The 25,573-nt window shown below is 44.7% G+C and overlaps 1 protein-coding gene across 1 annotated transcript in view; it reads left to right on the forward strand.

Moving 5' to 3' along the window:
* LOC147707960 (amine sulfotransferase-like) overlaps positions 1–25,573 on the forward strand; it is a 288,392-nt gene that overhangs the window by 78,297 nt on the left and 184,522 nt on the right. Inside the window, exon 3 of the mRNA XM_086926764.1 lies at positions 443–595. Coding sequence (XP_086782890.1) covers positions 443–595 — 153 coding nt within the window. The remainder of the gene's footprint in view (positions 1–442; positions 596–25,573) is intronic.

Raw genomic sequence — 25,573 nt, forward strand, 5'->3', positions numbered from 1 at the left:
CATCTTTGTGTTAGAAAACTCTCAAATTCCTAAATATCACCTCTCTGATTCCTTGTTTATTAAAATGTATCCTATTTTTATATATTAGAGTGGGATTGTCATTGTATTGTGTTTTCGACTCATTAACTGTTTTGGTACTGTAAATGCTTTACACTTGTTTCCTTTGAGTTAAGCTTGACTGCTCTGTGTTGCAACTACCCTAGACTGACCTAAGGTTTAAAATAAAGTAACCTGACTGGACCTGATATGGAATAGTGACATTACTTGGTGATGTCTCACAACCATCTAAACTAATAATCCACATTCTCACACTATCCATCAATAAATCATAACAACTTAAATGAAAAGCGTAATCTGCTTATTTGTATTCCATTCCACATAAGGCAATTACAAGAATGCAAGTGACGTTATCATTACACACACCTTATGTTTCTCATTTCAGACTCTGCAATCGTAGACGAGGGTCAGATAGGTATCCTTGAATACAAGGGCTTTAATTTCGCATCAGCATTAACTACACCTGAACATCTAGACTCGCTGAAAAACTTTGAAACGCGAGACAATGATGTATTTACTGTGACATATCCTAAATCAGGTAAGGTTTGCTTTGCTATCTAAGAAAATTAAATCATTGTGGTCATGTAATACTGAAATGTTCGTGATACGATACGCAAAAGTCAAGTAAAAAATGCGGAAAATTAAAAATTGTAGTATAACGATGCACTTTGCAATGCTGAATATGTCATATATAACCTGTTTCATGCATTGAACTTTTTTGTTGTATTTGCAGAAGGCCTCTTACTGTACTGTGGGGCATTTCAACAAGGGCTTTATCTCCGCTTTGTTGGCTTTAAAATCCAGAAAAGCAGAGATAAAACAATCGCCCTATCAGCAAGAGGGTGTTAACATGCATATTCGCATGTTAGCACCCTTTAGCACTATGCCTACCTTTGAATCTCTAATGAGATGCAAAGAGGGCTTTCCTGACATACACTACACGCCAGGACATCAATAGCGCGGCTTTGCGCTATCAGCAAGGATGCCCTAGCATTTTAGCAGACGTTCGTTTTTGGAGAAAACTGCTGTTTTCTCCAAAAACGAACTTCTGCTAAATTCTTGACTTAGCCACCCCTAACATAGGGGGTGGATTCTCCTGATACAACCACAGGGTCGTATCAGCAAGGTTATCGCCGTTTTGCAGGAAACATCGCTGGAAAGCCAGCGATGTTCCCTGCAAAACAGCGTTTTTCCTGCTCCCGCAGGAATTTTTCTATCGCCTTGGAGATACGCGTTGCTAATAACTCGATATCTCCGCAATAAAAACCTGTGATAGCAGGCGTTAGGGAAAGGAGCGCTAAGCACGCTTTGCGATAGTTATCGCAAAGCGTTGCTGATATGCCCCTGTGTTTTTTGGGACCAAGACATTGTTGACATAATTACAAATATTTAGGGGAGCATTTGTGAGAAGTTGGCCTGATATATGATGTTTCCAATTCTGGAACCACCTTGTATCAGTCCAAACAACCCTTATGGTGTCTGGTTGTAAGTCAACCTTATAGACAAGCTATCCTAATGGTAGCATGTACTAAGCAGCCTTAAAGGCTTAACTCAAGAGGTTGTGTTAAGCAAGCTGTTTTACCAATCAAAATCCTGTAATATCAAGTGAAAGGAAACCAAACAAGTATATATTATAAAAATATATGTATTTATTACTAGCATAATCCCCAGTACTCTTTATGAGCAAAGGGGCACAAGCGTTTAAACAAAAGCACAGTATAACATATGAAAGTTGCACAATTATGGATGAGGGCGGGTGGCCACTCAAACCATATATTAAGAAAGTGGTATAAGAGATACCAATCGAACAGTGGTTAGGCCTAGGGCCTAGGGAATCGCTGGGACCAGTCGGGACTAGCAATGCTGAAGTCGGGAAAAGCCCGCGGAATTTGGGTGCAGCGCTTAAAGCACACGCATGCACCAATGCAATGTCAATGGTGCGTAAAAGTTATAAAGTTGCTGTTAAAGGAGACGTCCGCTTAACCTACAAGGATGAAACTTAAGACACATACACTAGAGGTGTGTACCAGTGTGGGAACACCAGCATTGTTGAGTTACCTCACCCACAGGAAGCGGGTGCATAGGGTCGAAGTTGTGTCGGGTTTCGTCACGCAGGTTGTTGGTGCTTGAAGCTGAAGATGCTGCAGGCGATGTGAAGGAGAAGTGTCCGGTGTGATCCAAGAGTGGATCAGAGTTGTAGAGTACCTGAAAGCAGAGGGGACAGGGTCTGGGTTACTCAGCAGTGACCAGGGTGGAACCAGGACGGAACCAAGCAATGTCGGGCGCAATCAGGTGGTTGTTGAGGAGCTTCTCTCCACTGCCACGTGGGCTCTAGGGCATCTGCGACGTCCAGGAGCAGGTCAGGAGCTGTCCCACAAAGGTTCTCACCGTCGGCACAGTCGGCTTCAAGATTGGAGCAAACAACACTTGGAAAGAGCAATCCACGCAGGACTGGAAGATTGCTTCTCACTCGGACCAGGAGGGTCAGAGCGGGTGCTCCTTTTCAGAGGAGTGGGTGCAAGTCTGGACAACCAGAATCACAAGTCGTATTTTGGATTTGGTCGGCACAGGGGCCACAAGCCAGCGGGCAAGTGACCGGGCCAACGCGTTGAGCCAAAAGATGCAGAAGGGCCCCACGCAGCACTCGTCGAGTGTGGAGGGGTGAGCTTTGGTGCAAGAGAGGCTCAGGGCTGGGGCTTCTCAAACCTCCGTGTACAGCTTCGAGGGTCACTCGTGGGCTGCACGGTCAGCGTCTCGTGGCCTTTTCAAGATGGCGGGCCCCACGCTTCCGGTCACCTCCACGGGTCTCAGCTCTGCAGGGACTGTGGATCGGGCTGTTAGAAGGCAGGCACGCTTAATCTCGTTGATCTCTATCGCTCGAGTTCCAGCGGGAACTGCAACAAAGCAAGGGTCGAGGTGCTGGATGGTGCCTGTTTGCACAGGGTGGTCACTCCTTGACCACAAGGGAGATTCTTCAGTCTTCTAAGTCGAGTAGGATGTCAAAGGGTCCAGAGTTTCATTTCTTATGTTTCATCAGGATTATCTGAATGCTTTGACATTGCTCCCACTCTTATACCAATCTGGTGGGCTGGATATCCTGCTAGGTCCCTCCTATGGGTGGGACCCGGGAAGGGGGTGGATACACCCCTTTCCCTTAGTCCAGGGCTGCGCTGGGACTGGGGCTGGTGTGCCCCAGAACCGGTTTGGCCGGATTATGCAAGGGGAAGCCTTGTGCTCCCCAGGCAGTGTCTGGTTTCTTTCAAACCTCCCTGCTACAATCCACTATCTCCTGTCTGGGGTGGTGTGACACCTCCCTGCGACAGGAAACCCTTTGTCCAGGCCTCCTCTGCTGAGTTTCTGTCAGCAGCAGGAGGTCAGACTCGTGTCTGTGGCAGAAGCATCCATTTTGTGGATCTGAGGCTCTTTTAAAAATCAACCGCGTTTTAGTAAAGTAACATGTCTTCACCCTCTAGAGGGGTGGAATGCTATCCCCGTCGACAGGACTGTCGAGGGGATAGTATTCCAAATCGTATGACACCTTACACGACATGTTTTGATAAAGCCAAACCAAAGTTACAATATAACCGCGAGGATTATAATGCACTTAATAGTATATGGTTTGGCATTATCCCGGAACAGCTAATGGAATTGGTCCCGACAGCTGCAGACAGGCTCAACTCATGCTAGAGCACCATCTCACATTAAACCACGCACTCTGCCTCCAGGATTGTTAAGGCCTGCCATAGGAGTGGCTTATAGGTTTATATGTGTCCAGTTAGGTTTAGATATAGGCATACTATATCTAAGCAAGGGGTGATTCACCACCTTGCCCCAGCTGAGTGATCAGCCAGTTGTATCAATTTTGGATAGCCAGCCAGGGGTGGCAAAAGATATGCTGCGGCCCCTGGTAGGCCTTGGATGCACCTATTCCCTGGGCACCTATAGTGCACTGTACAGGGGCTGATAAGGTGACCCAAGCCAATTTAGTTATGCACCTAGGGTACATGGAATCCATTTTAAGGAGAGAGCAGATAGCCTGGGGCCCTGATTACAGGGAACCCGGCCAACTAAGTCGAAAACCAGTTAAACACAAGGCAAAAAATCTGGGGTAACCATAGTCAGGTATCCACCATCCTACAGCATTTATCAAGAAACCATGCAGTGCAGCACAGCAAGCCGCCTTGCTGTGCTGTGTGAAAGGAAAAAGCGCAGGAATGTGCCGTATTTACAATTATATGGTGCACTCCTGTCTTTTACTTGTGCTGGCGCACAATGTGCTGCTTGGCACCAATGCAGACACCCTTGCACCATACTGCAAGGGTGCCTGCATTGAAAGCAAGATTGTTTTTGTACAGGAAGGGGCACCTTCCTGCACAAAAACAATCCTCTGAGGCATTTTCCTCTTTCTATATTGCTGCAAAATGCAGCACACGTAGAAAGAGGAAAACACGAGGAGAAATACTGATATATCTCCATGTTACACCTCACCTATTGATGCATTCCCAGGTCTACCATTAATGGTAAATCTGTGAATGGGCCAAAATCCATGGGTGGATGCACGGGCACACCCACTCTCTACCCATGGACTGTTTGCCTGGGGCAGAGCAACGGAATGCAGCAATTTGTGGTGCGTTACATTACTTTAGATTTATCAAGCCACTCAGGGGCACACAAGGTGGCCTTGCATGACTTGAAAATTCTTACTTTGTTGTTGCATCGCCTTTGCACCCCCTTGCACGGCACTAAGGCGATACAACTCATTGATAAATATGCCTCTTGGTTTATTTAATTAAACAACTCATTTAGTTTCATTGTATTTGTGGAGTGTTCCCTTTATTTCATTTTTATAATTCGATAAAGGCTTTCACCATTGCTGTTTTCTATTTACAAATGAATCATTGGAGCGGCAATCCTTTAACAAATGTATACTTTGTTTAAACCTTATGTAGGTAATGTGTTTCAGCGGCATGCAGACGCCCCTATGTGACAGAAGATTGGCCCATGCTCAATTTTAAGTGCCACCCTCATTTTTGTGAGGTTTGATGTTTGTTTTCTGGATTGATTGCATGTTCGAATTGCGATAGTCTCTACTTTGCCTTTTTTCCATGGGTGAATTCTATCTTACGTTATTGATGTAGGTCCCACAACCAGCCACTAGAATGGCATTGCAAAGCTTTTAACAGTCCGAAGGTGTCTTTCCAAATGTTTCTTAGGTTTCTGTTGCAGACTGGAGTCTGATTCGGCTTGTGAAGATGTGCTATCAGTGTAGTGATTAGGGACAATATTTACAAAAGTATTTTTGTGAATGGGACCAGGGCCATCCTGGGAACCGAAACAGGCCCTGGAAAAGAGCTTTGCCAGCCCGTGTGGGGGGGGGGGGGGGGGGGGGGGGGGGGTTGTCTTAGCGAAAAGCTTTGTGCCACTTTTGTTGCTGGGGGCCGATATTACCACCCCGGTAACAAAAACGGTTCCCAGGGGTCAAAAACTGTCCCAAACCCTGGTGACCCACCGGGGAAATGCCCAATGCCCACTACGGCCAGTCCGCCCTGAATGGGGCCATTTCAGACCGCAAAAATGTTTTACATATGTACTGAGCACAAATAGCGATTTAGTAACATGTTACAGAATTGCAATTTATGATCAGTGATTTGGTATTTGGAAAGGATGTGTTTAGGGCATCCCTTACAGATACAAAATTGAAGTGCTATGTATGAATGTGTCGCAACCGAATTACAGTCGCAAAACATTTTTTATTTACTGACACCTTAACCCTTTCCATGCTGATGACGGCCCCTGGCCATCATGCATCACGGTGGGCGTGTGCTGATGATGGCCGTCATAAACCCGCCCACTCTTTAAAAGCGCCGCACAGGCACAGAATCCTGGCCGCGCCCAAGGGGTTAAAGGGTGGTGGTGATCATTCTCAAATGTCAAGGGGTTCCCACTGAACTGCTTCCCCTTTGTGAGTGTTGAGATAAATATTTCCAAGGGACCACTGCCTACTCTTAAAAAATAAAACATAAATGTTTCATTTTATTTTTTGTAACGCATACAATTTTCCTTTCAGAGAAAAGGTCTACATTAAAAATAAAATTTTAAAAAAGGTTGCTTTATTGAAAAGCAATGGCAGACATGGTGGGCTGCTAACCCCACCAGGACACCCACCCTGTGATGGCTGCAATTCTTAGTAGGTAGCAAACTGCGACCTACCTCATTAATATTCACCAGGTAGGCCAATTTGCAACCGAATAGGGCTTGCTATTTCAGACTTGTACATTTTCATCCATTAGGAATTGCGATCTTCTAATTGCGATTTGGTAATAATCGTAATTAGGAAATCGCAATCCCTAAATTCTGTACCTATGGACCTAGGTATTTTCTTGTTGGGTGAATATGCCAGCTTCCATGAGTTGTGGGCGAATGTTCTCGGCATTTGTTGGGTTTGATCGAGGGCCTGATGCATCTTGAAGAATGATAGGCATATAAACTGCTGAGTAAAAAAAAATATAATATATATATATATATATATATATATATATATATATAACCTACTGGCGGTCTCCAGTAGGTAGTTATAGTTAGGATTATTTTCAATAGAAAATCTCAACATTCTATTGTGAATAACTTTGGCGCCGGTTGAGGAATCTGCCTGAAAATTTCCTCAAATTTGCCTTGCGGCGCCCCGGTCCTTTCCTGAAAGTTTGGGGGGGATTTGTCAAGCGGGGGCCGAGAAAAAAGTGGTGTCCCAAAACGTGTTTTCCCCATGTTAATTTCCATAGGGCGGTCGACCTCACTTTTAGCCCGAACGGCTGAATGGATTTCCACCAAACTTGGCAAAATTGTAGGGAATGGTAGCCCAATGTGCCTTTGCTATGTCTCAAGATATGTGCTCCAGTGGATTTTGAGTAATTTAGGTTAAAAAATATATATGGTAAGTAATCAAAAAAGAGGGATGAGGGATCGAGGTCTCCGTTTCGTTCCCCAAGGTTAGTTGCCAGTTATCAGAAGTGGAAACGGACACTAGTTACACCTTATAACCATTGGTATAAGGGATAAAGATCAGAGTAGCCTCAAAAAACTCTATGTTTTGTGTTGGAAGAAGGTGCGGTATATCTGGTTCGTCCGCCCCACATCAGAGTTGTGGCAGTTATCATTGGCTACTCCGAAGTGAATGTGCCAGCCTCACCCGAGGCACCTCTGGTCTAGGGTGCAGTGTCCAGAGATTTGAAGTGAAAAAAGAGTGCAAAGTAAAGTGGGCAAAAAAGGAAAAAATGGTTAAAACGGGAAAAAACAGCCCGAAAGTTCTTTAATGGGGGTTGTTTCTACCACATTAAAAATTGAGTGGTACGATGTTAGACCGAGTTACTAGGTCTGATAGTATAAATTCAAAAAATACGTCAACATGTTTCAGCTCCGTTAGGCCAGGAAGGGTCTGCGGAGCTTTCGTCAGGACTCACAAACATAGATATATAGTACTTACACTATTTGTGTAGTCTTATTTGGCGTGCAAACACTCTTATTTTGGTTACACGATTGGGGAAATTTTCCTTCTTAATCTGTAGCCAAAAGAGTTTTTGCTTCTCCGGGGTCTCGCTAAACTGACACTGAGAAGATCAGAGCCGCGTGTATGGAGAATTCCGCCTTGTGCTGACTCTGCCCCGGTGTAAGTACTATATATCTATGTTTGTGAGTCCTGACGAAAGCTCCGCAGACCCTTCCTGGCCTAACGGAGCTGAAACATGTCGAAGTATTTTTTGAATTTATACTATCAGACCTAGTAACTCGGTCTAACATCGTACCACTCAATTTTTAATGTGGTAGAAACAACCCCCATTAAAGAACTTTCGGGCTGTTTTTTCCCGTTTTAACCATTTTTTCCTTTTTTGCACACTTTACTTTGCACTCTTTTTTCACTTCAAATCTCTGGACACTGCACCCTAGACCAGAGGTGCCTCGGGTGAGGCTGGCACATTCACTTCGGAGTAGCCAATGATAACTGCCACAACTCTGATGTGGGGCGGACGAACCAGATATACCGCACCTTCTTCCAACACAAAACATAGAGTTTTTTGAGGCTACTCTGATCTTTATCCCTTATACCAATGGTTATAAGGTGTAACTAGTGTCCGTTTCCACTTCTGATAAAAAATATATATATCTATGGCCGCACCCCGGTACGCGCACCGGGGAGTGCACCGGGCGCGCTATGCGGCTTGCGCGCGGAAAGCTGATTGGCTCTCGGGTGTCTGTAAACATTCCAAACAGTCCGGAGCGGCCGCCATCTTGTGTCTCGGTAGGATCGAGACACAAGAGGTGGCAAAAACAAAGGGGGAAATGACCATAAGGGGGCAGAGTAGACCCCCCTTGACCCCCTAGGTTTGATGTGGGGGCTATAAAAGGGCCCGGGGGGAGCACCCGGTACGCGCACCGGGGAGCGCACCGGGGAGCCTTTTTTTATAAATTGGAGGTAGTTCTAAAAAGTACTGTTTTTTTTCTTCTTTTTCTTGTTTTATATTTTTTTATTGTTTTTTTTAACATTTTGTACTTTTTTTGGGGAGAAACAAAAAACAGGGAATTGAAAACGGCTCAACTGGAGCAAAAAAAAATCATGAAAAAAAATTAAGGATTTTTGGGGCATTTGTGGTTGTCACCAGCACGGTTAATGAGCGTTACGCTTTGCTCACCATAGCTGATGGTCTTCCCACAAAAAATACAAGTAATCTTGTAATTCCCAAACTTGGGTTGAATGTTTGGAACCATCTCCCTTGTTTCTGGTCCCGATGGAGTGGGTTGCTTTCGTTTGGAGGTGCTGGGTGAAGATTGGGGAGGGTTGCTGGCCAGTTCTCTCACCTCTGCCGCAGCATAGTTGTTGGGATGCTTGCGCTGCATGTGCCGGATCATGGTGTTATTACCAAATGAATATTTTTTATTAGGGTTCCCCCTTGAAAGTTCAATGCCACAGATTTCGCAAGTCACCTTTGGCGCATTCACTTTCTTCTTTCCCTCAGGGATGGAAAAAAACTCCCATACAATGTGCTGCTTTGGCTTGTATGGGGGTATTGTCTTCTTGCAGCCACCTCCTCCCCACCTCCTCTTCCTCCTCCTCCTCCTCTTCTTCTTGACCACCAATGTGATGTTGTGGTGGTCCTCTTGGTGGTGGTGGTGGTGGTGCAGATGCTCCAGCTGCTGCTGCTACTATAGCCATTTCAAAGTACAAAATATAACACAAAGATCTCCAAACAGGTCTTCCTCAGTCTAAGGACAAAGTCAGATTAAGGAAAAAAGGTGGGGTCTTTCATCATTTGGAAAAAAAAACTGTCCTGAACCAATGAAAAGTGTTATTTTCAGGTCACATGACCCGGGCTTTCATCATTTGGAAACCAAAACTGTTCTGCACCAATTAAAAGTGTTATTTTCAGGTCACATGACCCGACGCGCTTATGCTACGTGCCCCCGGGCGCGCCCCGGGGCGCGTCACGTAAGCGCATCGGATGCTTACGTTGCGCGATCGTATTTGCTCGAGTGCTTCCGGGTGCGCTTATGCCGTGCGTATCATGCGGACGCGGCTACGCGATACGGCGCGATGATGTTTTCGTTCACGGCAATAGCGCTAACGGGACGCTCACCGGTGCGCGCCCCGGGGCGCGCACCGGGAGCGCTCCAGGGCAAAAAAATAAAATTAAAAAAAATGTATTATATAAATATAAAATATAGGATTCATTATAAAAAATATTACATTTCATAGCTATAGAAATTTGCTATTAAAAAACCTTTGAAATTCACTGAAAAAAACATAGGTTTGAGGCCCTATATATAGTTAGGAATTAGCATTTAAAAAACCTATAAAATTCACTGAAAAAACCATAGGTTTTACACCAGTTATAGTTAGGAATTAGCATTTAAAAAACCTTTGAAATTCACTGAAAAAACCATAGGTTTCACACCAGTTATAGTTAGGAATTAGCATTTAAAAAACCTATTAAATTCACTGAAAAAACCATAGGTTTGACACCAGTTATTGTTAGCTGGAAATCTTACTGACATGAAACCATTGAAATTCCAACGTTATAGTTAGTTGGACTCACTATAACTTGCACGCCTGCAATGCACTGCTGATGACGTCACATATTACATCACTCATGACATGGTCAGTGACATCACTCATGACATCACTGATGACACCATCCTTGTGACAGAGTAACAGACCTCCTTTCAGTGTAATGTTTTTAAAAAAAAATATTTTTATTAGCGCATGAAATCAATAGCACTCAGTTACAGTTAGCATTCAATAATACGTCATTTACATCTCGAACTGCAGTGCATATGTCGTAACTCCAACATTACAATTTTCTGATTTTCTGTTATACTAACATTGAACATTCCTCTTCTATGCATTCCCCCTCATCCCCCCTCCCCCCCTCCCGCCCGGCACTCATCAGTCTCTCCAGTATTTTCAACCTCACAATGTTTCTCATCATCTCAAACTTATGTACAGTTGGTGTAACTTGTCGGTACCCATGACCATTCGCTAGTGACATATCATATTTACTCCATCTTGCATCTTGGATTTAGGGCTGGTGCCTTCCACGTTACTAACCCTCGACACCCTTCACAACGCGTGCTACTTCTGTGCGCCTTTTAGGCCAAATGTGTCTCCATGCATGCTTCATATTCCGCTATTATTGTGTTCCACTCAGGGGAGATCAGTATCTTTCGCAGCCCCCTACGCTCTTGTCTGTGCAACTCCTGCCCTTTAGCCTTCCCCCATCTCAGCACTCCTTTCAGTGTAATGTAACCCTTGAAACACATATTCAAAAATAGAAACTAACATTTTCAAAAAAATGGAGATACCCATAACAGTTACAACAACCAATTCAGTAATTCAACCATCTATATACACATCCACTCATTCACCAACAGTTCTATATAGTCACTCATACATATACTCACTCATCATATGTAGTGATACACCTATACATCCTGTTACACACCGACAGTCATCCAAAAGTTACTCACACACATACTCACACATGCAAATAAACTATTGAACATCCATTTATTTGCATATACAACTATACACACACTACCACCTTACTTCTAAGGAAACTTACAAATACTTACTCTCTTAAACAATCACTTATAGAAACACATACTTATTGAAACAGGAACTCTTACAATCTCTCACTCTCACATATACTCACTTATATATATCAATACTCACATATACTAGATTAAAACATATGTCGTTACTGATAAAGACATTAGTGAGACAGTCATTCACTCACTAACACACACATATACACACTCATCCACCCATACAGTCCTGCACATATGCTGTCTTCAAAACACATACAGTGAGTCAGTCATTGATGCATCTATGTGCTAAGTAATACCCCCACCAAACCATACAGACACTCATACTGATACTAAAAAAACATCTAATAACCCATATACACACACGTAGCTACTCACCAACCCATGCAGCCACTTATACACAAAGTGAAACACTGATACATATATTTAAATATTTAAACATTACTCGCTAATATATGTATTCACTAAGATGCACTTAATAAGCCAGTTAACCAATCAATTTTTTTTTTAAAAACCATCCTTTTAGACACTTATTTAAACATGTATTCTTCCATCGACCTTTACATATACATATATAAAACATATTTATTTTTCAGAAAGACACACATTCACTGAATGGTGTCATCAGTGATGTCATGAGTGATGCCACTGACCATGTCATGAGTGATGTAATATGTGACGTCATCAGCAGTGCATTGCAGGCGCGCAAGTTATAGTGAGTCCAACTAACTATAACGTTGGAATTTCAATGGTTTTATGTCAGTAAAATGTCCAGCTAACTATAACTGGTGTCAAACCTATGGTTTTTTCAGTGAATATATATATATATATATATATATATATATATATATATATATATATATATATATATATATATATATATATATATATATATATATATATATATATATATTTTCACTGAAAAAAATATAGGTTTCAGGGGCGTTATAGTTAGCTGGACATTTCACCCATACAAAACCATTGAAATTCCCCTTTTATAGTTAGTTCCGCTAACTATAACTTGTGCATCCGCAATGCACTGCTGATGACATCACATATTACATCACTCATGACATGGTCAGTGACATCACTGATGACATCACTGATGAAATCTCAAATGACATCACTGATGACATTACTGATGACATCATCCAGTGAATGTGTGTTTTGCTGAAAATTAAATATGTTGCATATATGTAGATCTCAAGGTCGATGGAAGAATAAATGGGTATATAAGTGTCTAAATAGATTTTTTTTGTGAAAAGGTGATTGTACAACAGCCTGATTAAGTGTATCTTAGTGAATACATCGGTTAGTGAGTAATGTTTAAATATGTAAATATCTGTATCAGTCTCTCACTTTGTGTATACGTGGCTGCATGGGTTGGTGAGTAGCTACATGAGAGTCTATATGGGTTATTAGTTGTTTTTTTGAGTATCAGTATGAGTGTCAGAGTGTCTGTATGGTATGGTTCGGTGGGGGGGTATTACTTAGTGCATAGATGCATGAATGAATGACTCACTGTTTGCATGTGTTGAAGACAGCATGTATGCAGGACTGTACGGGTGGATGAGTGTGTGTATAGGTGTGTTAGTGAGTGAATGACCGTCTCAATAATGTCTTTATGAGAAACTAGTATATGTGAGTATTGGTGTATGTGAGAGTGAGAGTTTGGAAGAGTTCCTGGATAAATAAGTATGTGTTCCTATAAGTGATTGTTTAAGAGAGTAAGTATGTGTAAGTTTCTATAGAAGTAAGTGTGGTGGTGTGTGTATAACTGTGTATATATAGCTAAATGGATGTTTGATACTTTGTTTGCATGTGTGACTATGTGTGTGAGTAACTCAATGGATGAGTGTCAGTGTGTAACAGTATGTATATATGTATATATGTATGAGTACATATGATGAGTGAGTACATGTATGAGTGACTGTATAGAGCTATTGGTGACTGAGTGGATGTGTGTGTACATCTTGGAATTACTGAATAGGTGTTTTGTAACTGGGATTGGTATCTCCATTTTTTTGAAAATGTTATTTTCTATATTTGAGTGTGTGTATCAAAGGTTATATTAGGGTGAGAGGAGGTCTGCCACTCTATCACAAGGATGATGTCATCAGTGATGTAATGAGTGATGTCATTTGAGATGTCATCAGTGATGTCATGAGTGATGTCACTAACCATGTCATGAGTGATGTAATATGTGATGTCATCAGCAGTACGTTGCGGGTGCACAAGTTATAGTTAGCGGAACTAACTATAACGGGGGAATTTCAATGGTTTTGTACGAGTCAAATGTCCAGCTAACTATAACGCCCCTAAAACCTATGTTTTTTTCAGTGAATTTCTAAGGTTTTTTTAAATGCTAATGCCTAACTATAATGTGCCTGAAACCTATGTTTTTTTCAGTGAATTTCAAAGGTTTTTTTAAATGCTAATTTGAAACTATAACATGCCTGAAACCTATGTTTTTTCAGTTTATTTCAAAGGTTATTTAAATGCTAGGTTCTAACTATGCCTACAGAGGTAGGACATGTAAAGAAAGAAGAAAAAACGCACAGAAAGAAGAAAAAGAAATGCAGAAAGAAGCAACAGAAGTCCTCAAAGACAAAGAAAAGTGCATGAAGAAGGAAGACATGCAGAAAGAACAAACAGAGGAGCAGAAAGAGGCCTTGTTGTAAAATCATCCTGTACCTCAACTTTTTTACTGGGTACTGGTGGTAACTGACTCTGACTAACCAGTCCTAGAGCCAGTGCTATGCTAAAAGACACTAAGAATACAGTTAAAACACCTACATACACTAGGGAACACTATGCGTTGGGGTACCCCTGTTATTAGCATGACCTCCTCTGTAAGCCCCTAGTATATAATTGGGCAGGGGGATTAAAACTACCTCTTAAAACATGCCACAGGGTGCGTTTGCACACTGGTGAAAGGGGGGAGGCTGAGCTGACATGTGCAAACAAGCCCTACGGCTGTTTTATTTATGGTGGATAAAGTCCGCTTGAATCCTCAGTGTAGCCCACCAGGTATCTCCAGTTAGCGCCACAGAGCTGCGTTGCAGAGAGATTTAAAAAGGAGCACTGCCTGGACCACCTCTCTACTACGCAGCACCTGGCGGGCTAGTTTGCCCCCTGGGGCCCTCTGGATTGAAGAGGAATTGTTTCTCCAGCTTAAAACGCACCACAGGGTGTGTTTACACATGTCACCTCAGGCCCCCTCCCCTCCCTTCACCCCTATATAAATGCGACCTCTGGCCATTTCTATTTGGGAGATTAAGTCCCCTTGAATCTTGTGGGTTCTTAGGGTCCAACTAGCCCACTATGTACCTCCAGTAAGCACCACAGAGCTGCGTTGCAGAGAGGTGTAGAAAGGGGTATGGCCTGGACCAATTCTCTGTAACGCAGTGCAGTGGCACTTACTGGAAACACCTGGTGAGCTAGTTAGGAATTATTTCCCCAACTTAAAACGTGCCACAGGGCGTGTTTGCACACGTCACCACAGGCCCTGTCCCCTCCCTTCCCCACTGTGTAAACACGCCCTGTGTCTGTTTTAAGTTGGGATATTATGTCTCCTTGAATCTGAAGGTCCCTAGGGTCAAAGTAGCCCACTAGGCAATAGGTACCTCCAGTAAACGCCGTTGCAGAGAGGTGTAAAAAGGGGTACGGTCTGGACCACCTCTCTGCAACGCAGCACAATGGTGCTTATTGAAAGCACCTGGTGGGCTAGTTGGCCCCCAGGGGCTCTCAGGATTGAAGGGGAATTATTTCCCCAACTTATAAAACGACACAGGGCGTCTTTGCACACGTCACCTCAGGCCCATCCCCTTCCTTCGTCCCTGTGTAAACGCGCCCTGTGTACGTTTTAAGTAGGGAGATTAAGACCCCTTGAATCCTGAGTGTCTCTATGGTCAAACTAGCCCACTAGGTTCCTCCAGTAAGTGCTACAGAGCTGCGTTGCAGAGAGGTGTAAAAAGGGGTGTGACCTCTGAACACCTCTCTGCAACGCAGCTCCCTGGCGCATACTGGAAGTACCTGGTGGGCAAGATGTCCCCCAGGGACCTTCAAGATTGAAGAGGAATTAATTCCTCAACTTAAAACGCACCACACTCAAGCCCCCACACAGGTTTTTTTTTTTAAAAAGCCAAGTGGGGTGGCGGTCCCTTGGGCTGTGGGGGGGCTGTGAGCCCCCGCATATATTCTAATGAAACCCTGGAGGGTGGCCATCCCCGGGGCTTGGGGGCCTTTGAGCCCCCCACCCACTTATATTGAAGCCCTGGGGGGTGGCGGTCCCCAGGGCTGGGGGTCTGTGAGCCCCCTGCACATAATTTTTAAATCCCCAAGGGGTGGCAGTCCCCGGGGCCCCTCTGGGCCCCCATTCACATAAAAACATTGCCCCCGGGACTTGGCCCCCTGTGGGTTAATTACCAATGAAGCGCGGGAGCCTGTAATTTTTTTTTATTTACTGGATCCACACACCCTGCGCAGATTTTGCCCTTGTGGGACCCCCTAAGCAGGCCTAGGGGGCCAGGATGTTTCTACCCTGCCCCCTTTTTGCGTTTTGCGCCTTTTTTTCTCTGCGTCTACCGAGGCACAAGATGGCTGCCAACACTTCCTGATTTTTTTAAATGTTAATTCCTAACTATAACGTGTCTGAAACCTATACTTTTTTTCAGTGAATTTCAAAGGTTTTTTAAATGCTAATTTCTAATTATAATGGTTATTAACTCCATGGCTGCTAAGGCAATTCCCCTCCTGTGCTGGGAATTGCTTATTTTCATTGTTTTATGACGAGCTGGGCTCGTCATCAGTGTATGAGGAGGCTACACCATGACGAGCCCAGCTCGTCATCAGCTTGGAAGGGGTTAAGTATATCTTTTTTTCTGTCTTTATTAAGTATCATCCCATTCTCAACCTGGTAAAAACCGCAAATATCATCACTCTTCCATTGATATTTTCCGCCAACAAAATCGCCACAAACCAGAGCCACAACTAACTCTAATGATATACAAACTAGGCGTTCCCGTGCAAAAAACCCACAAAAACACCACTTCCCCATATTTTCAACAACCATCCAAATCTGCAACGCTACCTAAAAACAGGCGATAGCCCCACTTACCAGTAACAAATTACATCAACCTTTAACTATTGTAAGAAGGTCGACTATCTACTGCGCGAATTTGACCCAACTCACACCCATATATAAAGACCAATGTGTGATAGAGGTACTAATCATGTAGCTCCGACACCCGACAAAGCCACAACACCCAGCGCCACCACCACCAGAACCTCCCCCCAGACTACTCTCCCCTACTACCTCTGAGGCAGCGCAAAACAGGACAACGGACCGTCCCAAAATACCATCTCCCCTCAACTGTACAATAGCTGAATGTTCAGAGATGTGGCAACCAACTATGTGTAAGAGAGGCAACTCTCACATCAACAATAATTCACATAATCCCAAGTGTACCGGTGATGTGCTGTACACAACTCACTATACAAACCACAAATCTCTCCATGTGGAGATATAGTATTGATACATGTAGTGTACTGCACAGTGGACGCAACAATATTATCTCAGACACTGGGGAAGATCTCGGTCATGTAGCTGTGTTGTCCCCCCTTGAAGCGGAAGCGGAGTGGGCTGGTCCAACGTACGTAACTCCAGCGTAAGAATATAAATACATAGGCCACACCTTGGGCGTGGTTTACTTGTGCAAAGACAAAAGAGTCTGCCAGAGTGGTGGCCCTCACCCTGCCACGTGGATGCTGCCATGACTGCGGGACTCCTCGACACAGGCCCCCTGCGAACCCAGCGCACAGCACCACAGAGTTATGTCTGTATCGACTACTGACTTCGATCTACACTACAGACAGCTGGGTTCCCAACTTGTATTCAGCCTTGATTTATTAATTCCACAGAAAACTGTACTCTATGTCCTTGAATTTTGTGAAGAAGAAGTGAGAAAAAACATTGCTCGATGTCTATGCTAACTACTGCCTTCGATCTGCACTGCGGACAGCAGGGTTCACATCTTGAATTCAGCTTTGGATCTACACTACGGACAGCATTGAATTCAGCCTTGATTTAATTAATGCAGAGAGAATTGTACTCTATGTCCTCAGATTTTGTTAAAGGATGTGACAAAAAGCAATCCTCGATGTCTGTGCTGACTACTGCCTTAGATGTACACTGCGGACAGCATGGCTCACAATTCAGGTGCAGTGGCGATTGCAGATGACGCAGTCCAGTATGCAAGACACATTGTAACAGTGCGGCCCGCCCGGACCACGCATCATCGCAGGGTGCGCAAATGCTGAGTTCTTCAGGTGCCACTAACACACTGCACCATAAGTCATCGCCACGTGGCCTTATTAAGGCAGAATTCATTAGACAGAAGACATTGCTTCCAGTGCGGCCCGCCCGGACCACGCATCATCGCAGGGTGCACACACGCTGAGAGCCAGAGGTACCACTAACTCAGTGCATCATAGGTCATCGCCACTTGGCCTTATTAAGGCAGAATTCAGTAGGCAAAAGACATTGCTACCAGTGCGGCCTGCCCGGACCACGCATCATCGCAGGCTCCACACAAGCTCGTTTCTTCAGGTGCCACTAACTCAGTGCACCACTTATCATCGCTGGCTGCACACACGCTGAAGTGCCAATACTGTGCAGCTCTACTCAATGCCAGGTGGCCGTGGGCCCTTGCTGACCACTGCCTCCTGCCTACACTGCGGTCATCAGGGCTCACAATTAAATTGAATCTTCATTTATTAATTGCAGAGTGCAGTATGCAACTAAGTATAACGTCCCTCAAACCTACACAATAGCCTTTTCGTATCCTTGCTTCAAGAACTTGTTTTATATCAGTTATAGCTTTAGTACAATGACCAAATTCGTCTTGCAAGTCCAAACGAACACTGAATGGCAGTCTACACTGCGGACAGCACAGCTCACAATTTGAACTATAATGTCCCTGAAACCTACATGTTTCAACAATGTATTCCATACATGTTTCATCTTTTGTTCGAGTCGCGATTACAGATGATGCAGTCCAGTAGTCAACAGACATTGCTCCAAGTATTGCCCGCCCGGACCATTCATCATTGCAGGCTGCACACACGCTGAGTGCTTCTGATGCCCCTACCTCAGTGCACCGCAACTCATGGACCCTTTATGATAGAATGTCTTGTGTATGATTTCAGATCTGCCGCCCTACCTCAGTGCACCACAAGTCATGGACCCTTTACGATAGAATCTTTTGTGTATTATTTCACATGTAGTGCTCCTACCTTACTGCAGCACAAGTTATAGACCCTTTATGATGGAATCTCTGTGTATGATCCGACGATTACTGTTGTACTTGTTACCAGCACCAACCATTCCCGGAGGGCTGGCTTACGCTCACCCCACATGCACCCAGCACAAACATCATTGGGCATGTGACCCTGGTAATAAAAAGGAGTCGAGCGCACGTGCCCGTACCCAGTTAAACTATCTATCTGTGTCTGTGTGTTCATTATGTTTGCAAGATGCCGCCCCTGGGACCTACCACATTACATTGTGCTGTAGACAGCGTATGCAACCATGTTACCTCTGGCAGTAGGAAAAACTTTGGTTATGTAACTTTCTCTCGCTCTTTCTACAAGTACGAACGTAGAGACTGGATCATTAGAGTACTGCAAGCAAAGTGTATAGTAAATTTATAAGTGAGTGTGGATTGCCAGAGTTTTTTTTGTTGCATATTTATATAGCGCAAACTCGACCCAAAAGTATTTCAGCGTTTTACATGAGAACAGTATTTACAATACACATTCAGGCTCGTGGAGATTACGTGATTGGCCCACAATCACAGCATGTAGACGTGACCCTGAGGCTCGAACCCTGGTTTCCAGCACCATGTTTGGCAGTCTAGCTGATGGTCCGCATGAGTACATATGTTGGCGCAGCCTAACTCCGACCACGAGCTTTGCTCTAATTAGCTGCCCTCCATGTGCCAAAAACTGCAACCTGAACTTTTCATGGCCCTGTATTGCTACAGCTACAACACTCAACTGAATGTGCAATAAACAATCATATCAACAGAAATGTGTCATATCCACCATCTTCCATTTGTGGAACTATGGATGAATGTAGGGTCAGTGATTCCCCGTACCTTCCATGTTGGCCATGTTGTGGGACTTCACTCACAGAATGACACATTTGCGCTTGCAACCCGGGTGATGGCAGCAATACAACACGGACACCTGCATCAGTTGATTCCTCATATACCTCACAACGGAGCCACGCCAATAGCTCCGGAGTCATTCTTTACAGCCTCATTCAGTACTAGCATATGCCACACCAGCCCACTCCGCTTACGCTTACAGGAAAGGACAACAACACTGCATGGCCCACATTTCTATTATAGTGATCTGCTGATCACAGGTCTAGTTCTCAGCACGCCACAGCCACTCCCTCACGGCTGCTATACACCCACACCACACCCATCCAGCACAGGCGCCACAGGACACGTGACCCTGCCAATAAAAAAGACCGGGCGCACGTGCTCTACACCATTTTAGAGTTGCTCGCAGTGGCTGTACTGTGGCCGGCACAGGCACACAGCCACAGAACGGCGAATTTCGGTCCATTGAGGTAGGGGCATTGTAAGTGCTGAGCGGGTATGCACCCTGCAGTGATGGTCCATCCCGGTGGTCCGGACACCTCATGTATTGTGTGCCTTGCTCGACTGCAGTTTAGGCCTAAGCCATGCAACAGGGGGGGGCCTACCACCACGTGCGTGGCTTACTGGTCACTGAGTTAGTGGCACCGCAAGGACTGAGCGGGTGAGCAACCTGCGATGATGATGGGTGTACGAGTATGTCCTTTGCCACAGCGATATCAAGACTCAGCACCAAATGTGAGACTTCTTGGTTGCAGAGAGGGACTGCATGATATGGAGGGTGCCCTGTCCGCGAAAAGGTGAGCAGTGGGGCCTGGGTGAGCAGCTGCGGGAGTGGATGGGGTGCAGCAGCCTGGATACAAAAAGGCGACGCAGCAATTTAGGCGTACGCAGTCGAATATACCCTGTCTTTTTGCATTTTGATTTTTTTTCCCAATAGCAGGACAGTTTTTAGAGTCGGCCAAAAGTCCGTTGCTCCCACATCTGTAGCAAAGTAGATGAGTATTTTTTTTTTTATACTATGTACCCTTAAATTTACCATCTTATTTTGACAACCTTTCCTTTCTCAGTTGTTTTAGGGCTCGTGCCTGCATTGCAGTGCGCAGTATGGCTCGTGCCATTGTTGCAGTGCGCAGCACTGCTCTCGCAGCAAGAGCCCGTTTGTATGGGGTTTTCAAAGCTGACCACATGCTCTTGCGTGTGATCAGCTTTCGTCGGTAGGCATTGGCTTTTGCGTGTTTAAAAAAAAAAAGAAGTCACGCGATTGGGAAAAGGTGGGCGCATGTCCCGCCTTTGTAACGCCCATTCCCGACGGTGGCTAGCACGCACAGGAGCGAGCGTTCGCCTTGACGCCGCGCCCCCTCCCCCAGCTTCTCCGTGGTGCGCGCGCACCACTGGTTCCCCCACTGCTCGGGACTGGCCTGGCCCCTCACCCGTATCTATGCATAGACATTGAAGTAAGGATTGCGACCCCCCTGCTCTGAGGCAGACACAAGGAAAGCGTTCCGCAGTCCCAGCAACAGCAGCCAGTGGGCGGCGGCACTATGGCTTTCGCATACCTTTTTAGTAATTGTTGGTAAACCGTAGTCCATTAAAATTGTTGGGTCCATGCAGGTGGTTGTGTTTTCAATGGGGGTTGGGGGGAGAGCAGGGTTATTATAGTCCAGATTAAGATAGTGGCAATTACCAGTCGTAATATATTCCTTTGTGTTATTCCTGGTAAAAAATCAGTGTCATACATAATGGTTTCTGCAATATCACTTTAAGTTGAACTCTTTCATAGAACAAGCATTTGCAATGCAATAGGTCTAGCATTATTAAAGTTTGAGCTATTGGTGTTGCATTATTTAGCAATGCCAATAGCTCAAACTTTAATAATGCGAGACCTATTGCATTGCAAAGCCTTGTTTTTAAGGAGGTACAGTGTGTGGCGAGCATCGAAACATGCAGACACGAGCATGACATTCCTCTCACAGCTCGTGGCTGCCTCGCGTCGCTTTCGGAATGTTATGTTTTAAATGTGAAAAGGTTGGCAAGTAGAAATTAACGGAGGTTCAGTCATTCTTCCTTTATACTTGCTGCATACAAGACGTGTTCTGAGGATCAATTCACATCAAGAGAATTACCGTCTCTGTCTTTTCATTCCTGCATACTGGACTTTCCTACAATTACTAATTCTCTACTATCTTTCAGATGTGGAGCTTCAGGGTGCACTATGTATCTACACGTGGTGGGAGACACACCGGTAACAGAAAGGTGAGATGCGAAGATTCCCTTCCGTGTCACTCTCTCACTCTTTCTCTTCCTCTCTCCTTTGATGAACGAATGACGCACAATCTTATCTTGCTTTTTATCTAACAGACTGTGTTTCACAAATTGGCGTCCCCCCCAACACCACCAGAGCTCAACGTGTGTAGAACCTGCGATGATGCGTGGCCATCCTGACAATGCCTGAGAAGGTTGCTTCGGCACGTGGTGGACCCTCTTTCACACACGCCGGTGGCACAAGGTGAGCAGAGAAGCTTCTTTCCGCAGCAGCAAGAAGTCACCTCTGGATGGTGGGAGTGGATAGTGTGCAGCAGCCTGAGTGCACAGGAATGGGCAAACACCTCTACGCAGTGGGAGTGGATAGGGTACAGGAGTCTGGGTGCGCAGGAACAGGCACTCACCTCCGAGCAGTGGGAGTGGATAGTGTGCAGTAGTCTGGGTGCGCAGGAATGGACAGTCACCTCCGGGCAGTGGGAGTGGATGGGGTGCAACAGTCTGGATGCGCAGGAACGGACAATTACCTCCGGGCAGTGGGAGTGAATGGGGTACAGCAGTCTGGGTGCCCAGGAACGGGCACTCACCTCTGGGCAATGGGAGTTGATGGGGTGCAGCAGTCTGGATGTGCAGGAATGGGAAGTCACCGCTGGGCAGTGGGAGTGGATGGGGTACAGCACCCTGGGAGCAAAAGAGTGCACAGACACCTCCTTGTACTGGGAGTTGATGGGGTACAGCAGCCTGGGTGCAGAGAGGCAAACAGAGAAATATGCATGTGCAGTTGTATGTACTCTGCAATTACTAATTCTATACTGTCTTTCAGATCACTAAACTTGAGGGTGCACTATGACCCGGCACGTGGTTGGACACACACCGGTGGCAGAAAGGTGACCTGTGAATATTTTCTCTAGTGTCAACACCCCCTCTCCTGCTCCATCTCTTCCTTTCTCTCTCTCACACTTTCTCTCTTTCTCTGTCTCTTCCTCTCTCTCTCATTCTTTCTTTCTCTCTCTTCCTCTCTCTCACTCTTTCTCTTTCTCTCTTTCTCTCTCTCACACTGTTTCTCTTTCTCTTTTCAAGTTGTGAACCTTGCCGTCCGCAGTGCAGATTGAAGGCAGAAGTTAACATACACATCGAGGAATGCTTTTTGTCACTTTTTCTTCACAAAATTCGAGGACATAGAGTACAGTTCTCTGTGTAATTAATAGATCAAGGCTGAATTCAAGTTGTGAGCCCTGCTGCCAGTTGTGTTTGCTCACACAACAATGACAGCAGGTAAGCAGAGCGGCCTCTGTGCATGTATGTAAACCATGCCATAACATATTATTTTTTAACTTTGTGTTTTCTCGTGCCTCCAACTCCTCTTTGAACTACGATTACCACTAACAGTTGGTTGATCGTACTTCAAAAACCAAGGATGCACTCAACTATTTTCTATCAAGCTTAAAATAAACCTTCATTTACCTCCAGACATTTCCACCATTAAATTTTTTTCTCCCTTTACAGAAATTCCATTGATTGGCTCAAAAGGGACTGAGCGGGAGCTCTGCCCGCAATGATGCCCTGAGCATTTTAACACCTTCCATGGCAATATCAAGACACCATTCCATTTTGGGGACCTGGTCTACCATACAAATGTACCCCGGACTTGGAGCTTGCACCAACACGTCATGGGACACACCAGTGGTGTCAGGTGAGCAGTGAAGCCTCAGTGTGCAAGACCTACACTTGAGCACAGTGCGGGGGAAGGGACTGGGGTGCAGCACCCTGGGTGCACAGGTGCATGCAAGCGATTTTTCCGTAGCTAATAATGTAGGTCTATATTATCAAAGAACGGCGATAACATTATCACCACTTTAGCGACAGGAAACTGCCGCTAAAGCGAAGATAAGGGGTTGATAATATGCCCTTGTGAATTCCCATAGAATCCCAGGTTCACACCAAAACCTGAGCTTCTAAGGGAATTCACAAGGGCATATTATGAGCCCCTTATTGCCACTTTAGCGTCAGTTTCCTGCTGCTAATGCAGCGATAATGTTATTGCCCTTCCTTCATAATATGGCCCATAATCTCTGGCTCATGTATTTAATTTTAAGGACTTCTTAAACTACACTATTTCTCGCAGACCCCAGCATCCTAGACAAACGGGTAACGGAAGGTAAACACTGAGAGCTGAGTGCAATAGGCTGGTGCTCTGTCTCCTCCTCCCTCTCTTCTTTTAACTCTCCCTCCCCTTCTCCCTTCCACCCACTGCCCCTCCCTTCCATTTTCACAATGGTCCTGTTATTCGAACTAGCTTTCTTTACCTCTTCCACATAGCACACATACTTATGTTTCATTTTTGTCTTGCAGGTTTCCTACGTTGCTTCCACTGGAGTCCAACCCACATTTTTTATTATACTGTTCTGTTTAAAGTTACATTTCTATTTATTTCTGTTTTAATAAAGGTTACTTTGTTTTTTAAATAAATAACTGAGTGTATAGGTCTTCTTTTTCTGACAACACTTGAATATTATTTATTGTGTGGGGCCTTTCAGCGGAAAGAGACTTCACGTTGATGAAAAGGCGCAGCAGATTGAATAATGAAATTAACAGCAACCTCGGCCTGGAGGCCCACTTGGGTGTTTTATGGACTGTTTTATTGCCACATTGATCACGGTCCCCACTGGGGGAATACAAAGCCCGTTATCAGGACTACAAGCACCAGCATGCCTGTCATGGAGCCCACCTGGGCGGAATTGATTAGTGCATGCGCAGAAAGCCTTGGGGCAGCGTTGATCCGTTTAACTGTGGTTTCCCCCCGAAGAAGGAGTCAGTCGACTTTGAAACGCGTAGGGAAGTGCATGTAACCCTGGACTCAGCCTGCTGTTGGGAAATAAATTCATGGTGTAAGCCATTCTGCTGCTGGCTCGTTCTTACCTCAGGGCAACTTTTGATGAATATATACATATATATATATAAAAAGTAAAATAAATAAATATATATATATATATATATAAATATATGTTTTCGTGCAGTTCAATCCATACACAATTTTCTGTCAACAATGTACTGTTGGATGTTGTGTATTTGATATTTGATTAGAGATGTGAACTACTATTTCAATAGCGATACTCAGCAATAAGACACTTCTATGCTACTATTCTGTTACTCCTGCATTGTTGTGAGTTTTTTGGTGTTACTCATTAACCAAAAATACTGCTAGAGACTCACTTAGTAAGGAAATGAAGGAGCAAGTAAAGCCTGAGGCCTGTAACTGCAAATGGGAGGCTGGCAAGATAACAGCATGGAGTGCTTGGAGGCAATGTTGTCTGAAATTAATCCTCCGTCACTGCCAGGAGAGCTCAGTGATAGTCCTGCCTCTATACCACATAAGACATAGGATGTTCAGCAGATTTCAGAATCTTCAGTTGCTTGCACACATTTTCCACAAAGAGTACTCCAGGTGGATAGGTCTCCTTAATTGAACTTTTTGTTGTTTTTTGTATATTTGTAAATTGTCTGAATTCTTGGATGGTTGGCATGAATTATCACTCAATGATCACTAATGGCTCTGGATCCCCTCTGGGACAGTGCTTCTTTGACCTCTTCTGAGTATCTTTCAGCGGATTGTGCAGCTTCACCAGCCTATCTTCGAAGAAGGTATGTCTTATTGAACGCATGTCAATAATCATATCTGAAGAAGTGCACTAAACCTCTACTACACTGCTGCACATGATTAGTCCCCTGAGAGATCACCAAATAGTGGCATCTGCCGACCACATGTGGGTTTTAAATATTGGTCAGAGGATCTTAGGTTTTTGCTTGGGAAACTGCAACAGTTAGTGGTTCCTGGGCAGTTTCATTGGGTGCACCTGTATCCAATTCTAGTGTCCCATGGCCACCAACACTGCTGCATCTCAACTGGGCAAACCACTGCCCTTAAGCATGATGAGTCAGCAGGTATTAGAAACTGTGAAACAGTATGATACTGTAAGCAGCATCCAACAGAT

This window comes from Lissotriton vulgaris, chromosome 6 (genome assembly GCF_964263255.1).
Source record: "Lissotriton vulgaris chromosome 6, aLisVul1.2, whole genome shotgun sequence".
Taxonomy (NCBI): domain Eukaryota; kingdom Metazoa; phylum Chordata; class Amphibia; order Caudata; family Salamandridae; genus Lissotriton; species Lissotriton vulgaris.